At 47.9% G+C, this 22289-nt stretch overlaps 1 protein-coding gene across 2 annotated transcripts in view; it reads left to right on the plus strand.

The window, feature by feature from the left end:
• Positions 1 to 22289, plus strand: part of NBN (nibrin) — a 158413-nt gene that overhangs the window by 84370 nt on the left and 51754 nt on the right. For both annotated transcript variants that reach the window (XM_075353104.1, XM_075353103.1), the window contains exons 7-11: positions 42 to 232; positions 5778 to 5887; positions 7687 to 7825; positions 7987 to 8256; positions 17035 to 17470. In XM_075353104.1, the coding sequence (XP_075209219.1) occupies positions 42 to 232; positions 5778 to 5887; positions 7687 to 7825; positions 7987 to 8256; positions 17035 to 17470 (1146 nt within the window). The remainder of the gene's footprint in view (positions 1 to 41; positions 233 to 5777; positions 5888 to 7686; positions 7826 to 7986; positions 8257 to 17034; positions 17471 to 22289) is intronic.

Raw genomic sequence — 22289 nt, forward strand, 5'->3', positions numbered from 1 at the left:
CTAAACCCGTGTTTGTTGTCTTTTTTTTTTATCTTTTCCAGTACAAGAAATTAAGTGCAGCGATTTATTTAGGAGGGGGCAAGACAGAGCTGCTGACAGGAGAGCCGGATGACCAGTCCCTCCTGGAGAACCCCAATGTTTGTGTGATAGATGTGGGTTTATCAGAGTCACAGTCATCAGAATCGCAGGATTTCCCCACCTGGATCACATCTATTGTGGATACACTGCGCAGGTGATCATTACTGCTCCGGAAATTCTGCCACTTATTGTGCACACATAGTGAATCCCTGGGGAAGGAAACCATTACCACTTTTAATCTGCTCCCCCAACATGAAGCACGTCATGACTCGGAGACTTCCCCCCTGTGTACAAATCCCTGGTCATTGGTCTGGGACCGGAGAGGAAGCGTTCAACAGCATATCTGTACTGACACCACAGAAATAGGACAATGAATGTTTCTATATAAGGGCAGCAAGCAGAGATCTTGACAATTGTTTGGTGTTCATTTAGGAAATTGTATAATTTACTGCATAAGGAATAACTATTGCCACGTGCATCCTCACTGTACATGGGGAGGATATTTCTATGTTAACTTCATATGTATAGTTTTTACTGATGCTGCTTAGTGGTTTTAATTACCCATAAGCTCCCAAACTGTTGAGTATCTGTTTTTCCAATGGATACACTATGGAGAAGTGTAGTCTGCTTTATACTGTATCAGCCAATGGAGGTCAATAGGACATTGAATGGAAGCTGATGAACACGTTAAAAATTTGCGCGATGGGGGGGGGCGGTAATAATATTCAGGAAACTAGTCCACAGACAACTGGTATACCGGTCACTGCAGGAGCTAAGGTGCAAGAATTCTTCTGGATTCCTAATATATATTGCAGTTGAGACGAGATGTTTCCATATAATATCTAAAAAAAGACACATCTGCATGTTTTTCTCACTATCTGACGTGAAATCAGAATAAACCTTTCTCGTTAATTATTTATATTTGCCAAATGCAAGAATAATGCGAGAGAGAATGTTTTAATGCATTTTTATTACTTTTCTGTAAAGTCAAAAGTTTACATATACTAAGAGTACTGTGCTTTTAAACAATATGGAACAGCCCATATGATGTCATGTCTTTGGAAGCTTCTGATGGGTTTATTGGCAACATCTGAGCTAATTAGAGACATACCTGTGGATGTATTTTAATGCACACCTGAAACACACGGCTTCTTTGTGCAGCATCATGGGAAAGTCAAAAGAAATCAGCCAAGATCTCAGGAAGAGAGCAATTTTGGGTGCAATTTCCAAATACCTAAAGGTGCTTCGTTCATCTGTACAAACAAGATGGGAATGTCCTGCCATCATACAGCTCAAGAAGGAGATTGGTTGTGTCTACCAGAAAGTCCCTTGGTCTGACATGTGCATATCAACCCAAGAACAAAAGCTAAGGACCTTGTGAAGATGCTGGCGGAAGCTGGTAAGATTGTATCATTTTTCGCAGTGAAACGAGTACTGTATGATCATGGGCTGAAAGGCCACTCTGCCAGGAAGAAGCCATTACTCCAAAGGAAACTTTAAAAAGCCAAATTCATGTTTGTAAATGACCAAAGACTATAATTTTTGTACACGTTCTGTGGTCTGACTAAACTAAAATTGAACTGTTTGGGTCATAATGACCATCGTTACATTTGGATGAAAAAGGAAGAAGGTTTGAAGCCTAAGAACACCATCCCAACTGTGAAATACGGGGGTGGCAGCATCATGTTGTGGAGTTGTTTTGCTGCAGGAGGGACTGGTGCATTTCACAAAATATATGGCATCACTAGGAAAGAAGATTATGTTGCAATACTGAAGCAACATCTCAAGACATCAGACAGGAACTTAAAGCTTGGGTGGAAATGGGACTTTCAAGTGGACAATGACCCAAAGCATACTGCCAAACTGGCTACAAAGTGGTTTAAGGATAACGAAGTCAATGTTTTGGAGTGGCCATCACAAAACCCTGATCTCAATCCTATTGAGAATTTATGGGCTGAAAAAGCCAGTGCGAGCAAGGGGACCTACAAGCAAAGCTCATTTACATCGGTTCTGTCAGGAGGAAGAAGATCAAAACCATTTGACACAAGTCATACAGTTTAAGGGCAGTGGTACCAAATATTAATGAATTACAGTGGTACCTCGCTTAACGAGTAACCCTCTTAACGAGAATTTCGCTTAACAAGCAAAGCTTTCTGTAAATTTGTAACCCGCTTTACGAGAAAGCTTTGCTGTACGAGCAAAATACTCACTGCACACACTTCCGGTTTCGTCCATCCACCGCACTCTGACCCGCACTTGCAGTCCACACAAACACACACATGTACGCACAAACACACACATGCACACACACACATACAGTATTATGCTCACCTTACCTTCCGTTCCACCGCCGGCCTCATGGTTCTTGTAGTTCCCGGGTACATCGCGACATGCTCGCGGCGAACTACAAGACCCAGGAGGCCTGCGATAGAACGGAAGGTAAGGTGAGCATATAATATAACATAATATGTTTACCTTTCGTTTCATCGCCGGCCTCCTGGGTGCTGTAGTGCGCCGCTGTGCTCCAGTCCACGCTGTGTATCTGCAGCCATAGCGACGAGGGAGGAACTTCCTGTCACCGCTAATGAAAGGCAGAGCGCTGGCCAATCAGAGGCAAGCGGCTCTGCCTTTGACGTTAGCGCTCTGGCCGGGAAGTTCCTGCCTTGTCGTTATGGTAACGCGATACACAGCTCGGTCCCGTACCAGAGAACAGCAAGTCCCAGCAGACCGGCGATGGAACGGAAGGTAAGGTGAGCATAATATGTGCGTGTGCGTGTGTGCATGTGTGTTTGTGTGTGTTTTGTGTGAGTTTGTGCATGTGTGGAATGACAGAATAGGGGACCAGGATGGGACATTTTAGAAGTGGAACAGATCGTCAGCATTGCAATGATTTCCTATGGGAAACCTTGCTCTGCTGAACGAGTACCTTGATTAACAAGCACAGTCCCAGAACGGATTGTTCTCGTTAAGCAAGGTACCACTGTACATGTAAACTTTTAACTTTGCAGAAAGTAATAAAAATGCCTTAAAACGTTCTTTCTCATTATTTTGACTTTTGGTAAATTAGAAATAATTTTGGTATCTAATTGACCTACAATGGGAAAGGTTTATTCTGATTTCATGTCAGATAGTGAGAAAGACATGCAGATGTGTCTGTTTAGATAGTGTATGTAAACATCTGGTGGCAACTGTATATTTGTGTGTGTATATAATATATAAATAATGCAGCTTGGGTATCCATGGTTATGACCACTCAAATAGTGACAGTTATTTGCTCATGGTCATGATACCTAAGCTGCAATGCCCTGCACATGAGGTAAGAGATGTGGCTTAGGGTATTTGCTAATATTATTATTACACATACTACTTATTGGGATTGGATCCTGATGATGTGAATACCCCTTTAAGCCATAAATTTTACACAAGTCAATGACTGAAGTAAGATTTGTCGTGAGATGCACACCTCTTTACACCTCACCTGATTCACTAAGAGGCAAATAAGGCACCTCACACTCCACCCCGTCCCCTCGTCATAAACAGCAGTGTGAGGAGCTGGCCACAAACTAAAGACTATTGGAGTGCTGGTTATGTCGATCGTATTGTTGTGTTTTATGATGGCAAATTTGCTTGTTTGTCACCATTTAAAGGCACTTGTCTGTACACAATTGGAAAGGGGAAGGGGTCGTAACAGTATTTCAACCTAGTTGGCCTCCATCGACTCCAATGCTATCAGGTCTACAGTAAGATTTATTTTGCATCTGTTGGGGGGCTCTGCATCATTTTTCACCTCTGCAGTTGGCTTCCCTAATACAGTGGAACCTCGGTTTACGAGTAACTTGGTGTGTGAGTATTTCGCTATACGAGCAAAGCTTACTGAAATTTGTAACTCTGTTTACAAGCATGTTTTGCTGTACGAGCAAATACTCACCGCACACACTTCCGGTTCCGTACTTTCACTGCGCTCTGACCCACTCTTGCAGTCCACACAAACAAACAAGCAAACACACACACATATTATGCTCACCTTACCTTCCGTTCAATCGCCGGACTCCCGGTTCTTGTAGTTTGCTGGTACAGGATGTGTATCGGGTAACCATCGCGACGATGGAGGAACTTCCGCTGTCAGATGCTTCTCAAAGGCAGCGTGCTGACCAATCAGAGGCAAGCGGCTCATGCCTTTTAATGTCAGCACTCTGGCAGCGGAAGCTCCGGCATCGGTCGCGATGGTTACCTGATACACATCCTGTACCGGCAAACTACAAGAACCAGGAGGCCGGCGATAAAACGGACGGTAAGGTGAGCATAATGTGTTTGTGTTGTGTGTGTGTAGAATGGCACAATAGGGGACCAGGATGGGACATTGCACAAGTTGTGGAACGAATTGTCTGAGCTTGCATTATTTCCTATGGGAAATTTTGCTTTGCTAGACGAGTAACTTGGTTTACAAGCACACTCCCAGAACGGATTGTTCTCGTAAACCAAGGTTCCACTGTATGTATCTTTTCAGACAGGGCTTCTGGAGCCTTCTGCATACTTTGAATTCAAGTAACAAATGTTTTAAGGGTGGTATGTGATCACTCCTCCTAAACTAGCGGGCGGATCCCAAGAGAGGTGGAAGAGTGAGTCACATGCTTAATAATAATATATTTATTCATTAATATAGCGCTGTTAATTCCACAGCGCTTTACATACATTGGCAACACTGTCCCCATTGGGGCTCACAATCTAGGTTTCTACCAGTATGGTTTTGGAGTGTGGGAAGAAACCCACGCAAACACGGGGAGAACATACAAACTCCTTGCAGATGGTGTACTTGGTGGGATTTCAACCCAGGACCCCAGAGCTGCAAGACTGCAGTGCTAACCACTGAGCCATCGTGCTGCTTACTTAGTGAGTTGGTGCTGTGACGTGGAGAGGTGAGGATCTGTTTCTATGGCCTGGTCCTGGTGCCCATGAATGGACGCTAAAGATTGGCGCTGGATACACATGCTACAGTCGTGATATCAGTCGTCTGGATTTGAGGAGCTATGTTAGAGGCTATTGTTGATATTCGTTGTCTGGATTTGGGGAGCTATGCTAAGGACTATGGTTGCTGTAACACAGTGTACAGAATAAGTAAACATTGCTGCGTCGTTAACCTGCCCAAGTGATTAATACAACCGACAACCTCAGATATTCACAGCCAGTCTTGGTGAATTCGGGCTGAACTCCCTTGTTGAATGCACACTGTGTAATGCTCACTTTCCCCTGTGGTGGCGCTGCAGAGAAACTCCACGCTTACTGTCAGGTTTCCCTTCTTACAGCTGATCGGTGGGAGACACTTTGTGATCAGCCTATTGTCTTCTGATAAGTAGTGGTTATCACAGTGGGGCTCCCCTTTAATACTACACTATATCATCCCTGTGTATGGGTGAGGGATGCGGGTCTCTCGGGCTTTCTCTATGCGTCCTGGCTGCATTTACACAGCTTTATGCTGGCCACAGACCGGATTGAAGAGTGCACTCGCCTGCTAACTAACAAATGCGTTTCCTGCATTCCCAGTTTTTCCATTAGAAGCAGTACATGGCTGAATGTCATCTCCTTGATTGTCATCAGATTTTGCTCCGGATTTACCAGACTCCTTGATCTGTTGTATCCGGCTCCTATATATAACCGCTATTCTATTACAAGATGTACTAAATATGAATCTTGCTTTACAGTAATGGCCTGAGGACTGTTCCCGAAGCTGAAATTGGTTTAGCTGTGATCTACGTGTCAACAGAAAAGTATTGCAATCCTCGGAATGGCTCGGAGAATAGAAATGAAGCCGGTATGGTATCTCTTCATCTACTTGTTGCAGAGAAGAACCTGTACGGTCAGGCCTATAACTACAGAGATCAGAGGTTAACTGTCTAAGGCTAATGGGAAATGACTGTGAAATATTGGTATAGTGCTGTACAATCAATTGTATCCCAGGTGATCTGCCCATGTAGTGGCAGAGGTGCGGTTTGTTTCTGAAGTTGCTAGTTATGTCCACCCATGGGCAGTAAGAGAGTGGTGGTGATGCTGCCCTGTTCTCTGTGCTTTTCCTGGCTTCTTTGTATAGTTTTCCTCTGCGTCCTTCCTCTGCACTTACAACATGTCAGGTTGACTGCTCTGCTCCTTTTCTGGGTTATACAAGCATCCACATACTGATGGGTAGTTTGGGATATGACCAGGGCAGCGTAGGAGGTTTTTGCTGTCCCTAAAATGGTCACATTGACACCACAGTGTTTGCAAATGGTCAAAAGAATTAGGAGTGACTGACATTTCTGTGCCATTATCCTTAAAGGAAATCTGTCAGCAGGTGTTTGCTACCTCATCTGAGAGCAGCATAATGTAGGAGATTTTGAACCCAACAATGTATCTCTTAGATTACTGGCTGCAGCCATTCTGACACAATCTGAATTTTTAGCTTTAGTCATGTAGCTGAGCCCAGGGAGCTGTCCTGCCCACACCAGGCTCTCAATTGAGATTGTACATTGACAGTGAGGTGTCAATCATATGAGGGGGCATGCTGTACTGTCATCCACTGCCAGCTAGACCTAGCAATTATAATCACCAATTGATAAAGCCTTTAGGTTAAGTAAACAGCAGGCAGCTTGATAAGAGAGACATAGTTGTTTTTTGTTTTTTAACTCCTACAGCATGCTGTCCTCAAATTACATAGCAAAAACCTGCTGACAGGTGAAAACTTGCTTTCACCTTCACCCTTTAAAAGGGAATCTATCTACAACTTGATCAGTGGGGGGTCTGACTTCTGTGACCTTCACTGATATGGAGACTTTTATCCCGTTAGATTGGAGCAATGCGTGTTCTCGACTGCCGATTTATTCATTTCCTATGGCGCTCGCAGCGCCATAGAATACAGTGCCAGTTGTGCATTCTGCTGATCAGTGCAGGTCCCAGCGCTCTGACACACACGATCAGTAAGTTGGCTCCTATCCTGTGGATAAGTGCTAACTTATTTTATCCAGACAGCCCATTTTATGCAATAAATACACCCCCCTCCCCTGCAAAAAGCTGACTTTCTGCAAACTAGCCTCATCTGCTAGGCCTGCCTCCAGGAAAGCCCACCATAGAGGAAAGCGATCAAGCTACCGACAGCAGCTTATGTCTCCACCACCTTGCTCCTCCTATCACTGAGCCTGTTCCCTTAGGTTCCTATGATGGCGACTGTAGGATATCACAGGACAGCAGCCTTCCAGTCCCTTGTAGACAGCGGGAACCCTGCATCGGTGGGCTATAGAGTAAAATCGCTATGTCCTTCAGGATGTGTGCAGGACAGTGTTGGACGGTAGATCACAGGGTGACTGTACAGGTCGTCCTCTGTATCTGCTCACCCGTGTACTGTGGTAATTGAATATTACTTGTCCTGGGCATTAGTGTGTATAGAAGACAAAGGAGAAATGCGTTGTAATGAAGTTTTCTCCATGTATGCATTCACCTATCCCCTTATCTGCTGACCGCTGCCCTACAATGTTTGGTTATCCCTCCCGCTAGTGCCAGGAAAAGCCTTATACCAGAGACCAGTATGCGTGTATACTGAGGGTTAATGGTCCTGTCACTTATCTATATTTCTTCTTTCAGAAAAGAATGGCAGACATAACATTTTGGGATCTACGCAGTCTTCCAGTATGGCCGTCGATGAGACTATCTTACCGGCAGCCACGTTCAACACCACGGCTTACGTGACCAACACGGAGCCACAAGATCCCACCGATAACTGGTGGGTAATAATGTAGATGGATAAAAAACATGGCGGAGATCTGTGTGTGTGTGTGTGTGTGTGTGTGTGTGTGTGTGTGTGTGTGTGTGTGTGTGTGTGTGTGTGTGTGTGAAATAAAGTGTACAGAACAAGACGCCATTATTTGTCATCTCGCATCTTAGGATGGAGGTCAGCGGGGTTCGCGAAGTTAAAGAGACGCCTAAAAGTAATCGAAGGAGCGGGAAACCCGAGCGAAGGAAGGATCTTGATAGGGAAAGTGATGGCAGTGATTGCAGAACTGCTCTGTTTCCGGAACAAGTCCAGCCAGCTGAAGAAAGACCTCGAGCAATGTCACAAGCTGGAACTCCTGCCTCAAATAGACAGAGAGTATCACAGAAGATGGAGGCCTCAAACACAATACAGAATTATTTCCAGACCGTGCCCAAGAAACGGTAGGTAGCAACATCTGGAGATGATCAAATAAAACCAAACTTGTTCATAACGATGTTCTATCACGCAACTACGGCTGCAGTAGGTAGAATGGACCTGTGGCTTTTTTGCCAGCTGCGAGGGGTTGTTGCTGATTAGACGCCCATTAACCTGGCAAATCATTTAGGCTAGAAGACAACGTACCTAGTGCTAAAGATTCTATTGGTGGATACACTTTTTAAAGGGATCCAACCATTAGGATTTTCATAGATAAAGTGAAGCCAGTGCTATACTGGCACTATCCTACTGAATGTAAGCATAGCTTCTGTTCTGAGATTGGATGTTTTATTTTAGAAATATGTGCAAGTAAACTTCCAGCAATGCACTGCTATTTGATTGACAGGTGCAACAGGGGTGGGAATATGTGGGTCGGGTCTTGCTATCTATTCCCGCCCCCGTCTGCCTGCCTGGCCTTCCTCCCCCCTGTTTCCATCATAGACATTAATTACGGCACAGGCAGACAGACAGGGGCGGGAATAGATAGCAAGACCCGACCCACATATTCCCTTCCTGTTGCGCCTGTTAATCAAATAGCAGTGCAAAACTGGAACTTTGCCTGCAGATATTTCTGAATTAATACCTCCAATCTCAGAACAAAAGGTATGGTTACATTCAGCATCCTAGCACCAGTATACCACTGGTTTTACTTTATGTATGAAATTCCTGATGGTTGGTTCCCTTTTAAACACTGCACAAGTTAGAGATGACATTTTTAGTTTTATTATTGGGAGTTCCTGAGGCTGTGTTTTGGGTGTAGCTCCTCCCCAGTATACTACTGTTTTGAGCATTTTGGCGATATGTCTAAATGCTAACTTTCAGAATATATGGTATTTTCTAATCTCTTATCAATATGTATGTAGTGTAATGTGAATTTGTCAGAAAACTACCTATTTTTTTATTTATTTTTTTATTTATTTTTTTTAATTGACGATATTTTTCTCATATCCCAAATAGTATAAAAAAAAATTCAGAAATCTTCCAGTTTTCACCCTACCATTAGCAAGCATTTCTTTATCGTTCCTTTGGGAGACCCAGACCATGGGTGTTTAGCTTCTGCCTCCGGAGGACACACAAAGTACTACACTCAAAAGTGTAGCTCCTCCCTCTGAGCTTATACACCCCCTGGTAGCCAGTCCTAGCCAGTTTATTGCTTTGTGTTCAGGAGGCATACATCCACACATGCATTCTCATCTGATTGTTTGACTTTTGGAAAGAGTTTGAAGAAAAGCGGGTCCATGTCTGGACTCCCGGCATGTCCCTTCTCACCCCACTGTCGGCGGTGTTGTTAAGGTTGATTTACAAGGCTGAAGCCTTACATGCCGCGCTCCTTCACCATCCCTTCTGGGCTCTGGCTTGAAGTGGGAGCCAGCACGGTCTCCATGCCTGGCAGGAGTCCGGTCTCCATCCACAGCCCCTTGAGGATTCTGTTGGACCGGAGCACTCATCCCCAGGGACATGGCCCTGCGTCTCAGCAGCTAAGTACCTGAGACGTTTATGTTGGGGGTCCCGGTTCTTTATTGTAAGGGGAGAGTATGCTGTATGTGATTGTTTTTAACTTTTCCGTCGGGTTCTCCAGCTTTTGCCTGAGAACCGCGCCGATGGTGCCTGCTTGTCGGCCTCGCCGCTTAAATTTAGGCCCCGGCTTCGCCGGAGGCCTAGTTTCGTTTTCCTGCCCTCGCATGTCACTCATGCAGAGGGACAGGTTCGGCTCCTCCCGGCGGCCGTTCTACACAGGGGAGGGACACTCCCCACTGCTGGGGCGTCCCTCCTTCCCGGCAGGTCTCTATAGCCCTCCAGTTCCCGCTCTTTTATAGGAACGCCCCTAGTCCTGCCCCCTCTCTTCGCTCCGGGGGCCATTTTTCAGGCAGAGTTCACTCTGCTCTGGGACATCCTGCATTCTGCATCTCTGCTGAGGTGCTGCGCTCTGGGGGACCGGGCTTCGGGATCTGGAGGGCACACAACACCGCGCTCAGCGGTCTGGTAAGCCACAGCCGGTCTCCGGTTGTGGACCTCTGTATATTCTCCCTGGGGTTCATTCTCTGCAAAGCCCCCACTCCAGCAGCATGTCTCACACAAGGAGCAAGGCTCCAAAGCTTTATTCTGCATGCACTGCATGTAAGCTCCTGCTGCCTGAGCCGAGCATTTATCCACACTGTGATGGTTGCTCTAACTTGGCGGTGCCACAGCCTGGAGTCTCACCCCCAGTGGTCTCTCAGGCTGCTGCTGCACCTGTGATTGAACCCCCGGCCTGGGTAGAGTCCTTTTCTAGGTCCATATCCCAGTCATTTGCTGAGTCCATGGGACTTTTGTCCAGGACTTTGATGAATATGCATCAGCCCCCCTCTCAGGGTGCCTCTAATACTCTTGACAGAGGACTCCTACCCTCTGACCTCCGTCCATCAGAGCTCACGGAAGATTCATCATCTGATCCCAGACCCCGTCCTTCTGAGAGAAGGTGCAGGGTTTCCTCCCCCTCCCCATCCCACGGCTCTGTCTCAAGAGCTGACTCTCAAGATGAGGAGGATGCTCTCACTGGGGGCTCGGAGGCTATGTATCCCATCGATTTCTCTGAGGGTGACTCAGATCTTAGTGATTTGATTGCTTCTATTAATTCTGTGCTGGATCTCAATCCGCCAGTATCAGAGGAGCAACTCTCTTTGGCAGAAAAACATCAGTTTACCTCGCCTAAGAGAGTAAAGAGTGTGTTCTTTAACCACTCCAGTTTTCAGACCGCTGTGACCAAACCCAGGGCCTGCCCTGACAAACGCTTTCCAAAGCGTGGTTCTGATGACCGGTTTCCATTTCCACCTGAGGTGGTCAAGGAGTGGTCTCACTCCCCAAAGGTAGACCCTCCGGTGTCTAGGCTATCAGCCCGGACCGTTGTGTCGGTGGCTGACGGCACCTCACTTAAGGATTCCACTGACCGTCAGATTGACCTTCTGGCCAAATCTGTGTATGAAGCTGCGGGGGCCGCGTTTTCCCCGACTTTTGCAGCAGTGTGGGCTCTCAAAGCCATCTCTGCTTCTCTAGAGGAGATGCATTCCCTCACCAAGGAATCTATGCCTAAGATGGTTACCTTAACTGCTCAGGCTTCAGCCTTTTCATCTTATGCCATGTCTGCTATGCTAGAGGCTGCTCACCGCACTGCGGTGGCTTCAGCTAATTCTCTTGTTATCCGCAGGATTTTGTGGCTTCGAGAGTGGAAGGCAGATGCTTCGTCCAAGAAGTTTCTTGCTGGGCTTCCTTTTGCTGGTTCACGGCTGTTTGGTGAACAGCTGGATGAAATCATTAAAGAAGCTATTGGCGGGAAGAGTACTTCCATGCCACAAACTAAGACCAGGAAACGCGCCCAGGGTAGGAATCAATCGAGGTTTCGTTCCTTTCGTTCCTCCAACTGGTCATCCTCTAAGCCTTCCGCCTCGTCCGCTAACTCAGCCAAGGATCAGAAATCCAACTGGCGCCCAAAAGCGCGTCCGCAGAGGACCGCAGGAGGTTCTGCCACTAAGGCAGCTTCCTCATGACTCTCGGCCCGCTCCAGCCACGTCCTTAGTCGGTGGCAGGCTCTCCCACTTTGGCGACGCTTGGTTAAAGCAGGTCTCCGATCAGTGGGTGAGAGACATCATATCTCACGGCTACAGGATAGAATTCTCTTCCAGCCCTCCAAACAGATTTTTTCTCTCAACTCCCCCCTGCTCCAAGGCCGCCGCCTTCTCGCAGGCCGTGGCGTCCTTGCAGGCAAACTGAGTGATTGTCCCAGTTCCCGCTCAGGAACGGTTCAGAGGTTTTTACTCAAATCTCTTCCTAGTTCCAAAAAAGGACGGTACCTTCCGGCCCATCCTGGATCTCAAGCTTCTCAACAAGCATGTCCGGGTGCGGCATTTTCGCATGGAGTCTCTGCGATCAGTCATTGCCTCTATGACCCAAGGGGAGTTTCTGGCGTCCATCGACATCAGAGATGCCTATCTACATGTGCCAATCGCAGTGTCACATCAGCGTTGGTTACGTTTTGCGACAGGAGAGGATCATTTCCAATTCGTGGCTCTCCCCTTCGGGTTAGCCACGGCCCCTCGGGTATTCACCAAGGTCATGGCGGCAGTGATTGCGGTCCTGCACCTCCAGGGGTTAGCAGTGCTTCCTTATCTGGACGACCTTCTGGTCAGGGGTCCATCCAGCGCAGACTGTCAGCGGAGTGTTTCGCTCACTCTCGCCACCCTAGCCCAATTCGGGTGGATTGTCAATCTTCCCAAATCCACTCTGACTCCGACTCAGAGTCTCACGTACCTAGGGATGCAGTTCGAGACTCTGCCGGCACTTGTGAAGTTGCCCTTAAGCAAACAGCAGTCTCTCCGGCTAGCGGTGCGCTCTCTCCTGAGGCCCCGCCGTTATTCCCTCAGGCGCCTGATGCAGGTGCTGGGTCAAATGGTGGCTTCCATGGAGGCGGTTCCCTTTGCCCAGTTCCATCTGCGTCCTCTGCAGCTGGACATTCTCCGCTGTTGGGACAAGCGGCCTTCCTCCTTACAGAGGTTAGTGGCTCTGTCGCCACGGACCAGGACCTCTCTTCAGTGGCGGCTTTGACCCCTCTCCCTGTCCCAAGGGTGCTCCTTCCTGGCTCCGTCCTGGGTGATTCTCACCACGGATGCCAGCCTATCCGGCTGGGGAGCGGTACATCTCCACCACAGAGCTCAGGGCACTTGGACTCCGTCCGAGTCAGCCCTTTCAATCAATGTGCTGGAAACCAGAGCTGTGCTTCTAGCTCTCCTAGCCTTTCACCACCTGTTGGCGGGCAGGCACATTCGAGTCCAGTCAGACAACGCGACAGCGGTTGCCTACATCAATCACCAAGGCGGGACACGCAGCCGCCTGGCAATGTTGGAGGTCCAACGCATTCTTCAATGGGCGGAGGACTCCAAGTCCACCATATCCGCAGTCCACATCCCTGGCGTAGAAAACTGGGAGGCAGATTATCTCAGCCGTCAATCCGTGGACGGTGGCGAGTGGTCTCTGCACCCGGCAGTGTTTCAGTCAATCTGCCGCAAATGGGGCACTCCGGACGTGGACCTAATGGCATCCCGTCACAACAACAAGGTTCCGGTTTACGTGGCTCGCTCCCACGATCCTCAGTCCTTCGCCGCGGACGCTCTGGTTCAAGACTGGTCCCAGTTTCGTCTGTCCTACGTGTTTCCCCCTCTAGCTCTCTTGCCCAGAGTCCTGCGCAAGATCAGAATGGAGGGCCGTCGAGTCATCCTCATTGCACCGGACTGGCCCAGGCGAGCTTGGTATCCGGACCTGCTCCAACTGTCCGTGGAGATGCCGTGGCATCTTCCGGACCGTCCAGACCTGCTCTCGCAAGGTCCGTTTTTCCGCCCGAATTCTGCGGCACTCAAATTGACGGCGTGGCTCTTGAGTCCTGGATTTTGACGGCTTCTGGTATTCCTCCTGAAGTCATCTCCACTATGACTCGGGCCCGTAAGTCTTCCTCCGTCAAGATCTATCACAGGACTTGGAAAATGTTCCTGTCCTGGTGTCGCTCTTCCGGCCATTCTCCTTGGCCATTTTCGTTGCCGACCCTTCTGTCTTTTTTACAGTCCGGTCTGCAGCTAGGACTGTCCCTCAACTCTCTCAAGGGACAAGTCTCAGCTCTATCAGTGCTGTTCCAGCGGCGTCTCGCCCGGCTGGCTCAGATCCGCACCTTCATGCAAGGTGCGTCTCACATCATTCCGCCTTATCGGCGGCCCTTGGATCCCTGGGACCTTAACTTGGTCCTCACGGTATTGCAGAAACCCCCCTTTGAGCCTCTTAGGGAGGATTCTTTCTATCGTCTTTCTCAAAAGGTGGCCTTTCTAGTTGCCATAACTTCTCTCAGGAGAGTCTCTGATTTGGCTGCGCTCTCCTCGGAGTCACCTTTTTTGGTTTTTCACAAAGACAAGGTAGTTCTTCCTAAGGTGGTCTCCCCCTTCCACCTTAACCAGGATATTTCCTTGCCTTCCTTCTGTCCGGCCCCTGTTCATCGCTTTGAGAAAGCGCTGCATACTCTGGATCTGGTGCGTGCTCTCCGGATTTATGTGGCTCGCACCGCTGCGCTTAGGCGGTGCACCTCTCTTTTTGTGCTAACCACAGGGCGGCGCAAGGGTCTCTCTGCTTCTAAGCCAACCTTGGCCCGTTGGATTAGATCGACCATTTCGGACGCCTACCAGAGTACTCAGGTGCCTCCCCCGCCGGGGATCAAAGCACACTCGACCAGAGCTGTCGGTGCCTCTTGGGCTTTTAGGCACCAGTCTACGGCTCAACAAGTCTGTCAGGCTGCCACTTGGACTAGCCTGCATACCTTTTCGAAGCACTACCAAGTGCATGCTCATGCTTCGGCAGATGCGAGCTTGGGCAGACGCATCCTTCAGGCGGCTGTCGCCCACTTGTGAAGTTAGTCTCCGCCTACTTCTTAGCTTTTTCTGTTTATTCCCACCCAGGGACAGCTTTGGAACGTCCCATGGTCTGGGTCTCCCAAAGGAACGATAAAGAAAAAGAGAGTTGTGTTACTTACCGTAAATTCTTTTTCTTATAGTTCTGTATTGGGAGACCCAGCTCCCTCCCTGTTGCCTGTTGGCAATTTTCTTGTTCCGTGTGTTATCACCGGCTGTTGTCGTGGACAGAGTCTCCGGTTGTTCCGGTTCTTACTCTGTTCTACTTGTGGGTGGCTATTCTCCTTCAGCTTTTGCACTAAACTGGCTGGGACTGGCTCACCAGGGGGTGTATAAGCTCAGAGGGAGGAGCTACACTTTTAAGTGTAGTACTTTGTGTGTCCTCCGGAGGCAGAAGCTAAACACCCATGGTCTGGGTCTCCCAATACGGAACTATAAGAAAAAGAATTTACGGTAAGTAACAAAATTCTCTTTTTTAGATACATACATCCAGTCTTTTCAGGAAGAATTTGCAGCAGTCTCATTATCATCAGAGGCAGCATTATAATGACAGGTAACACCTCTATACACAGCTGCTATCACTGGATCCACCAATCACAAGTGGTCACTGCCGATCCAACCTCCTCCCTTCACAATCACATTTGCACATGTTTCAGTAGAAAAGATAGGTTCTGAATCCACCTATTGCTGTTGATGTTCTTGTGGATTTCCTAAAAGAACAGGAAGTCGGAGTCTAGAAGTATCCCAGTGACCAGTGTGAAAATTGTAGGATTGAAAATTGTAGGATAATGATAGAGAGATATATATATATACTTACACACATATATATATATATATATATATATATATATATATATATATATATATATATGTGTATGTATATATATATATATATATATATGTGTGTGTGTGTGTGTACGTGTATACATGTATATATATGTATATATATATGTATATATATATATATATAACATAACCCTGAATTAAACCAATGTACTTTTTTATGTTTTCTTCTTTTGATTCCAGTGCCTTCTTGATTCTTTTATGAACCACGTGCCCACATTTCAGCTTAGCCGGCTTGCACAACAGCTCTTGTGTGGACTTGTAGTTGCTTGCCCAATGTAAGCCTTTGAGACTGACATCTTCCCAGGAGATGCTGTGAGCCAGCTAGTCTGAATTGTGGTCATAGTGTAGAAGAGAATCAGAAAGTTGTTGGGAAATGGTAGAAGACAGTGATCGATAAGTATTTAAACATATACTCATTATTTTGCATTCACATTGCTGGGGCCTCCAGCTGTCGGCTTTATCATGGCTGGGTATCAAAATTTGGGGTGGATCGCACGCCATTTTTTAAAATGATATAAATAATAAAAAAGCCTCATGGGGTCCATCTTATTTTGATACACAGCCAATATAAGCGCACGGCTGGGGGCTGCCAGCCTGTAACTGTATGCTTTATCTGTGCTGGGTTTCATAATATGGGGGGACCCTATCCCAATTAATTTGTTTTTACACTATAGGGATGCAGACAGCGTGTGTGATTCTAACCAATCGCATATGCTGTCACACAAGGTGGAGCCACGGTCTGACAGCAACCAATCACAGATGCGTATGGGCGGGGGAAGCAGTGAATATGTATGAGGGTTAATGAGTGGAAGTAGTGTTACAGCCGAGCAGGAGACTCTCTTAAGTATAATGCTCCTGCTCTAATCCCGTTAGCCATATCTACCACCATTTTACAGCACAATGATCGGGACCGTATAGACATTTATGGGGTTCAGCATCCTGGCAGATGTTCGGGTTCAAGTAAAGGCCCAAACTGGATTTTTTTTTTTCTTCAATCTGACCCACCGAACCTGAACCTCTGCGGGCTTGCCCATCTCTAGTCATAACCTGTACTTGGACAACCTTTTAATGTGAGACAAAAATAGAGCAGCTGCCCATAACAATCAGTTTGATTCCACCTTTCATTTCTTCAGGGACTTTTTGGAAAATAACATAACTTTATTTTTTTTCTATTGGCAGCTTGTTACCTTTTGCTTTACAGGAGATTGATGAATTTCCCTTTACTGTATTAGAAAACCGAAAAAAAAAAAGAAATGTACCGACCCTAGAATAACCCTGTGATTGACTCCATGTTTACACTCTACTCCTGTTATGATCGTGCCTTGAACCTGCGATATATTCGTCATAAGGAAAGTTTATGCCAATATTTACACAATCCTGGAATATTGGGTAGAAAAAATATGACATTTCAGGATGTTTGCTTGCACATTAAAAGATTTTAAGATGCAGCTGCTCAATTTTTTCCTTTTTCTTTTAAAGCGACAGAGAAGAAGAAAGAAGTGAAACGTCCACTGCCAAATTATGTAGAACGGAGAAAGTCACCTCTCGGTATTCACAATCCACAAAGGAGGTTGAGTCCCCAAATCCGAAAAATGCAGATCTGGCCCTCAGTAATGCTCTGGGCACTGATATACATACAGAACCGGCAGGGCCCTCCAGTGATAAACTTGGTAACTCGTATGGTCAGGATAAGATGGACACTTCAACCACTAGTCAAACGAAGAGCACATTTATGAGGAAGAGGAAGGAACCTGAGGATGTCGTGGAGGAGTCCGACATAGAAAATGATGATTGTGGTGATGGGAAAAACACTAAACACAATGCCAGCCAGGGGAAGAAGCCTCGAGTGGGAAACACTGAAGACTTTAGAGAAGATTTCAGCATGGACTCCCAAAAGCGAGGCGATAGAGTCACTGTAAGTCTCTAATAATAATAATATTTATTCATTTATATAGCGCTATTAATTCCACAGCGCCATACATTGGCAACACTATTCCCATTGGGGCTCACAGTCTAGAGTCCCTATCTGTATGTCTTTGGAGTGTGGGAGGAAACCCATGCAAACACGGGGAGAACATACAAACTCCTTGCAGATGTTGTCCTTGATGGGATTTGAACCCAGGACCCCAGCGCTACAATACTGCAGTGCTAACCACTGAAATCAGAATAAAGGCCCCATTAAACGCTACGATTTATCTGATGATCTCTTAAACGATGTGACACGCCCAGATCGCTGATATGATTTGCCGAGATCGCACATAGGTCGTTTATTAGCGGTCACACGTACACATCTCACCAACGACGCAACAACGTTCAGCGATATATTTGACCAAGGCGGTCGTGTGGATGTTGTTCGTCGTTGGCAGGACGTCAAACGTATCATTATGTCTGCTGCGTTCCAAACGACGAACAATATTTTGAAAATGAACGACGTGTCAACGATCAACGATTTTCAACCTATTTGCGATCGTTTGGAGTCACTCGTAGGTGTCACACGCAACGACGTCGCTAACGATGCCGGATGTGCGTGCCCCGACGACATATAGTCAGATAAATCGTAGCGTGTAACGCCGCCTTAACTCTAGTTTATTTTCCCTGTGAGATGAGAATGTGTTGTCAGAAATGAATGAATGGATGGTAAGATTGGGCTTTTAAGTTAAAGGGAGTCTGTAACCTTTAAATTCCTAACTAACCAACTTATACAGATATGTAGGGGACTTGGCCCTTGTAAAAGTCATATCTGTAGTGTATCTTTGTGGTTTAGTTGGCATAAAAAAAGTCTTATTTTGAATGGAAATTCGAGGGCTCAACACATTGGAGAAAGAACATGTCTCTAAAATAGCTTAGAGCAGGTTTCTCAGTGTGTGAGATGTAATAATATAACTCTGATCCTCTGGCCTAACCTGCACGTGATTTACCTTCAGATTGAGACTATATCTGTAGATAGTGTTTTCCTAGGTGATCGCTCCCCGGTCGAACATCTTGCATGATTAGAATGTTCTGACAAGAGAAGAGCACAGATGCTAAATGCTTTTCAGATAATGGCCTAGTTGTCAGTGTGGTGGAAGGGACAACACAATAGAGTTTAGTTATGTCATATTACAAACCTTTCTATTAGCCCGCCCCTACACACACACACACACACACACACACACACACACACACACACACACACACACACACACACAGACACACACACACACTGCCTGTCCAGAGATTAGCTCAAGGGTATCCGTATCAAACGTATGTCTTTTGTGCTCACAGCCACTTGTAATTGCTCTGTAGTGAAAGTAGACTTACTCATGAGTGAGAGATGCCATCTGTGCTCTACTCCCTACACTTTCTAATCATGCAGGAGGTTAAGCCAAGAGATCAGAGCTGTATCATTACGTCTCACACAGTGAAAAGCCTGCTCTAAGCTACAGTGGGGGCGTGTCATTTCTTTATCGTTCCTATGGGAGACCCAGACATTGGGTGTATAGCTTCTGCCTCCGGAGGACACACAAAGTACTACACTCAAAAGTGTAGCTCCTCCCTCTGAGCTTAAACACCCCCTGGAGAACCAGATCTAGCCAGTTTATCGCTTTGTGTTCAGGAGGCATACATCCACACATGCATTCTCATCTGATTTTTGATTTTTGGAAAGAGTTTGAAGAAAAGCGGGTCCAAGCCTGGACCCCCGGCATGTCCATTCTCACCCCACTTTGTCGGCGGTGCTGTTAAGGTTGATTCCAAGGCTGGAGCCTTACATGCCGTGCTCCTTCACCATCCCTCCTGGGCTCTGGCTTGAAGTGGGAGCCAGCACGGTTCTCCATGCTTGGCAGGAGACCGGTCTCCATCCGCAGCCCTTCAGGATCCTGCTGGACCGGAGCACTCATCCCCAGGGACTTGGAACCCTGCGTCTCAGCAAGCTAAGTACCTGAGACGTTTATATATTGGGGGTCCCTGTACTTTATTGTTGTGGGAGAGTGTGCTGAGTGAGTTTTTGTGACATTTCCGGCGGGTTCTCTGGCTGTCGCCTGAGAACCGCGCCGATGGTGCCTGCGCGCCGGCCGCACCGCTCAAATTTAGGCCCCGGCTTCGCCGGAGGCCTACTTTCGGTTTCACTGCCCTTGCATGTCATTCATGCAGAGGGACAGCGCGGCTCCGCCCAGCGGCCGTTCTGCACAGGGGAGGGACACTCCTCACTGGGTACATGTCTCCTCCCCTGTAAGTCTCTTTGGCCCTCCAGATCCCGCTCCCAGAGTAAGTCCCGCCCCCTCTCTTCGCTCCGGCGGCCATTTTCTCAGCGTTTTTCCCTGCGATCAGCACTGGTCTGCAGCATCCCTGCTGAGGTGCTTGGGGGTCCGGGCTTCGGGATCTGGGGGGCACACAACACCGCTCCAGCGGTCTGGTAAGCCACAACCTCTGGTTGTGGACCTCTGTATATACTCTCTGGGGGTCATTCTGGCAGAGCCCCCACTCCAGCAGCATGTCTCACACGAGGAGCAAGGCTCCAAAGCTGTATTCAGTATGCACTGCATGTAAGCTCCTACTGCCTGAACCGAGCACCTATCCACATTGTGATGCCTGCTCTAACCTGACGATGCCTCAGCCTGGAATTGCACCCCCAGTGGTCTCTCCGGCTGCTCCGGCTCCTGTGGCTGAACCCCCGGCTTGGGTAGAATCCTTATCTAGGTCTATCTCCCAGTCTTTTGCCGACTCCATGGGACAGCTGTCCAGGACTTTGCTGAACATGCATCAGCCCCCTTCACAGGGTGCCTCTGCTGCTAGGGTTCTCTCAGGACCGGAGCTCACAGAGGATTCATCATCTGGTCCCAGACCCCGTCCTCCCAAGAGGAGACGCAGGGCTCCCTCTCCTTCCTCGTCCCGCGGCTCTGTTTCAGAAGCTGACTCGCGGGACGAGGAGGATGCCTTTACAGGGGACTCGGAGGCTAACTCCATGTGCCCCATTGATCTGTCCGAAAGTGACTCAGATGTTAGTGATTTGATTGCGTCCATTAATTCTGTACTGGATCTCAATCCGCCAGTATCAGAGGAGCAACCCTCTCTGGCAGAAAAGCACCAGTTTACCTCGCCTAAGAGGACAAAGAGTGTGTTCTTTAACCACTCCAGTTTTCAGGCCGCTGTGACCAAGCCTAGGGCCTGTCCTGACAAACGCTTCCCAAAGCGTGGTTCTAATGACCGTTTTCCCTTTCCACCTGAGGTGGTCAAGGAGTGGGCTCATTCACCAAAGGTAGACCCCCCAGTGTCTAGACTCTCAGCCCGGACCGTTGTATCAGTGGCTGATGGCACCTCTCTTAAGGATTCCACTGACCGCCAGATTGACCTTCTGGCCAAATCTGTATATGAGGCGGCAGGGGCCTCGTTCTCCCCAACTTTTGCAGCAGTGTGGGCTCTCAAAGCCATCTCTGCTTCTCTGGAGGAGATGCATTCCCTCGCCAGGGACTCTATGCCCGAAATGGTTACCTTAACTTCCCAAGCTTCAGCTTTTTCATCCTATGCCATGTCTGCCATTCTGGAGGCTTCTCACCGCACTGCGGTGGCTTCGGCTAATTCCCTCGCTATCTGCAGGATCTTGTGGCTTCGAAAGTGGAAGGCAGATGCTTCTTCAAAGAAGTACCTTGCTGGACTCCCTTTTGCTGGGTCCAGGCTGTTCGGTGAACAGCTGGATGAAATTATTAAGGAAGCTACTGGCGGGAAGAGTACTTCCATGCCACAAACCAAAACCAGGAAACCTGTCCAGGGTAGGAATCAGTCGAGGTTTCGTTCCTTTCATTCCTCCAACTGGTCGTCCTCTAAGCCCTCGGCCTCGTCCACTAACTCAGCCAAGGACCAAAAATCCAACTGGCGCACAAAAGCGCGTCCACAGAAGACCGCAGGAGCTGCTGCCACTAAGGCAGCCTCCTCTTGACTATCTGTCTGCGCCAGCAACGTCCTTAGTCGGTGGCAGGCTCTCCCACTTTGGCGACGCGTGGTTTCAACACGTCTCCGATCAGTGGGTGCGGGATATCATCTCCCACGGCTACAGGCTAGAATTCTCTTCCAACCCGCCAGACAGATTTTTTCTGTCAACTCCCCCCTGCTCCAAGGCCGCCGCCTTCTCTCAGGCCGTGGCATCCTTGCAGGCCAACGGAGTAATTGTACCGGTTCCCGCCCGGGAACGGTTCAGATGTTTCTACTCAAATCTCTTCCTAGTCCCCAAAAAGGACGGTTCCTTCCGGCCCATCCTGGATCTCAAGCTTCTCAACAAGCATGTTCAGGTGCGGCATTTTCGCATGGAGTCTCTGCGGTCAGTCATTGCCTCAATGACCCAAGGGGATTTCCTGGCATCCATCGACATCAGAGATGCCTATCTCCATGTGCCAATTGCAGTTTCACACCAGCGTTGGCTACGTTTTGCAATCGGAGAGGAACATTTCCAATTCGTGGCTCTTCCCTTCGGGTTAGCCACGGCCCCTCGGGTATTCACCAAGGTCATGGCAGCAGTGGTTGCGGTTCTGCACCTCCAGGGGTTGGCAGTGATTCCTTACCTGGACGACCTTCTAGTCAAGGCTTCATCCAGCGCAGACTGTCAGCGGAGTGTCTCGCTCACTCTCGCCACTCTAGCCCAATTCGGGTGGCTTGTCAATCTTCCCAAATCCACTCTGACTCCGTCCCAGAGGCTCACGTACCTAGGGATGCAGTTCGAGACTCTGCCGGCACTTGTGAAGTTGCCCTTAATCAAATAGCAG

Source organism: Anomaloglossus baeobatrachus, chromosome 6, assembly GCF_048569485.1.
Source record: "Anomaloglossus baeobatrachus isolate aAnoBae1 chromosome 6, aAnoBae1.hap1, whole genome shotgun sequence".
Classification (NCBI taxonomy): Eukaryota; Metazoa; Chordata; class Amphibia; order Anura; family Aromobatidae; genus Anomaloglossus; species Anomaloglossus baeobatrachus.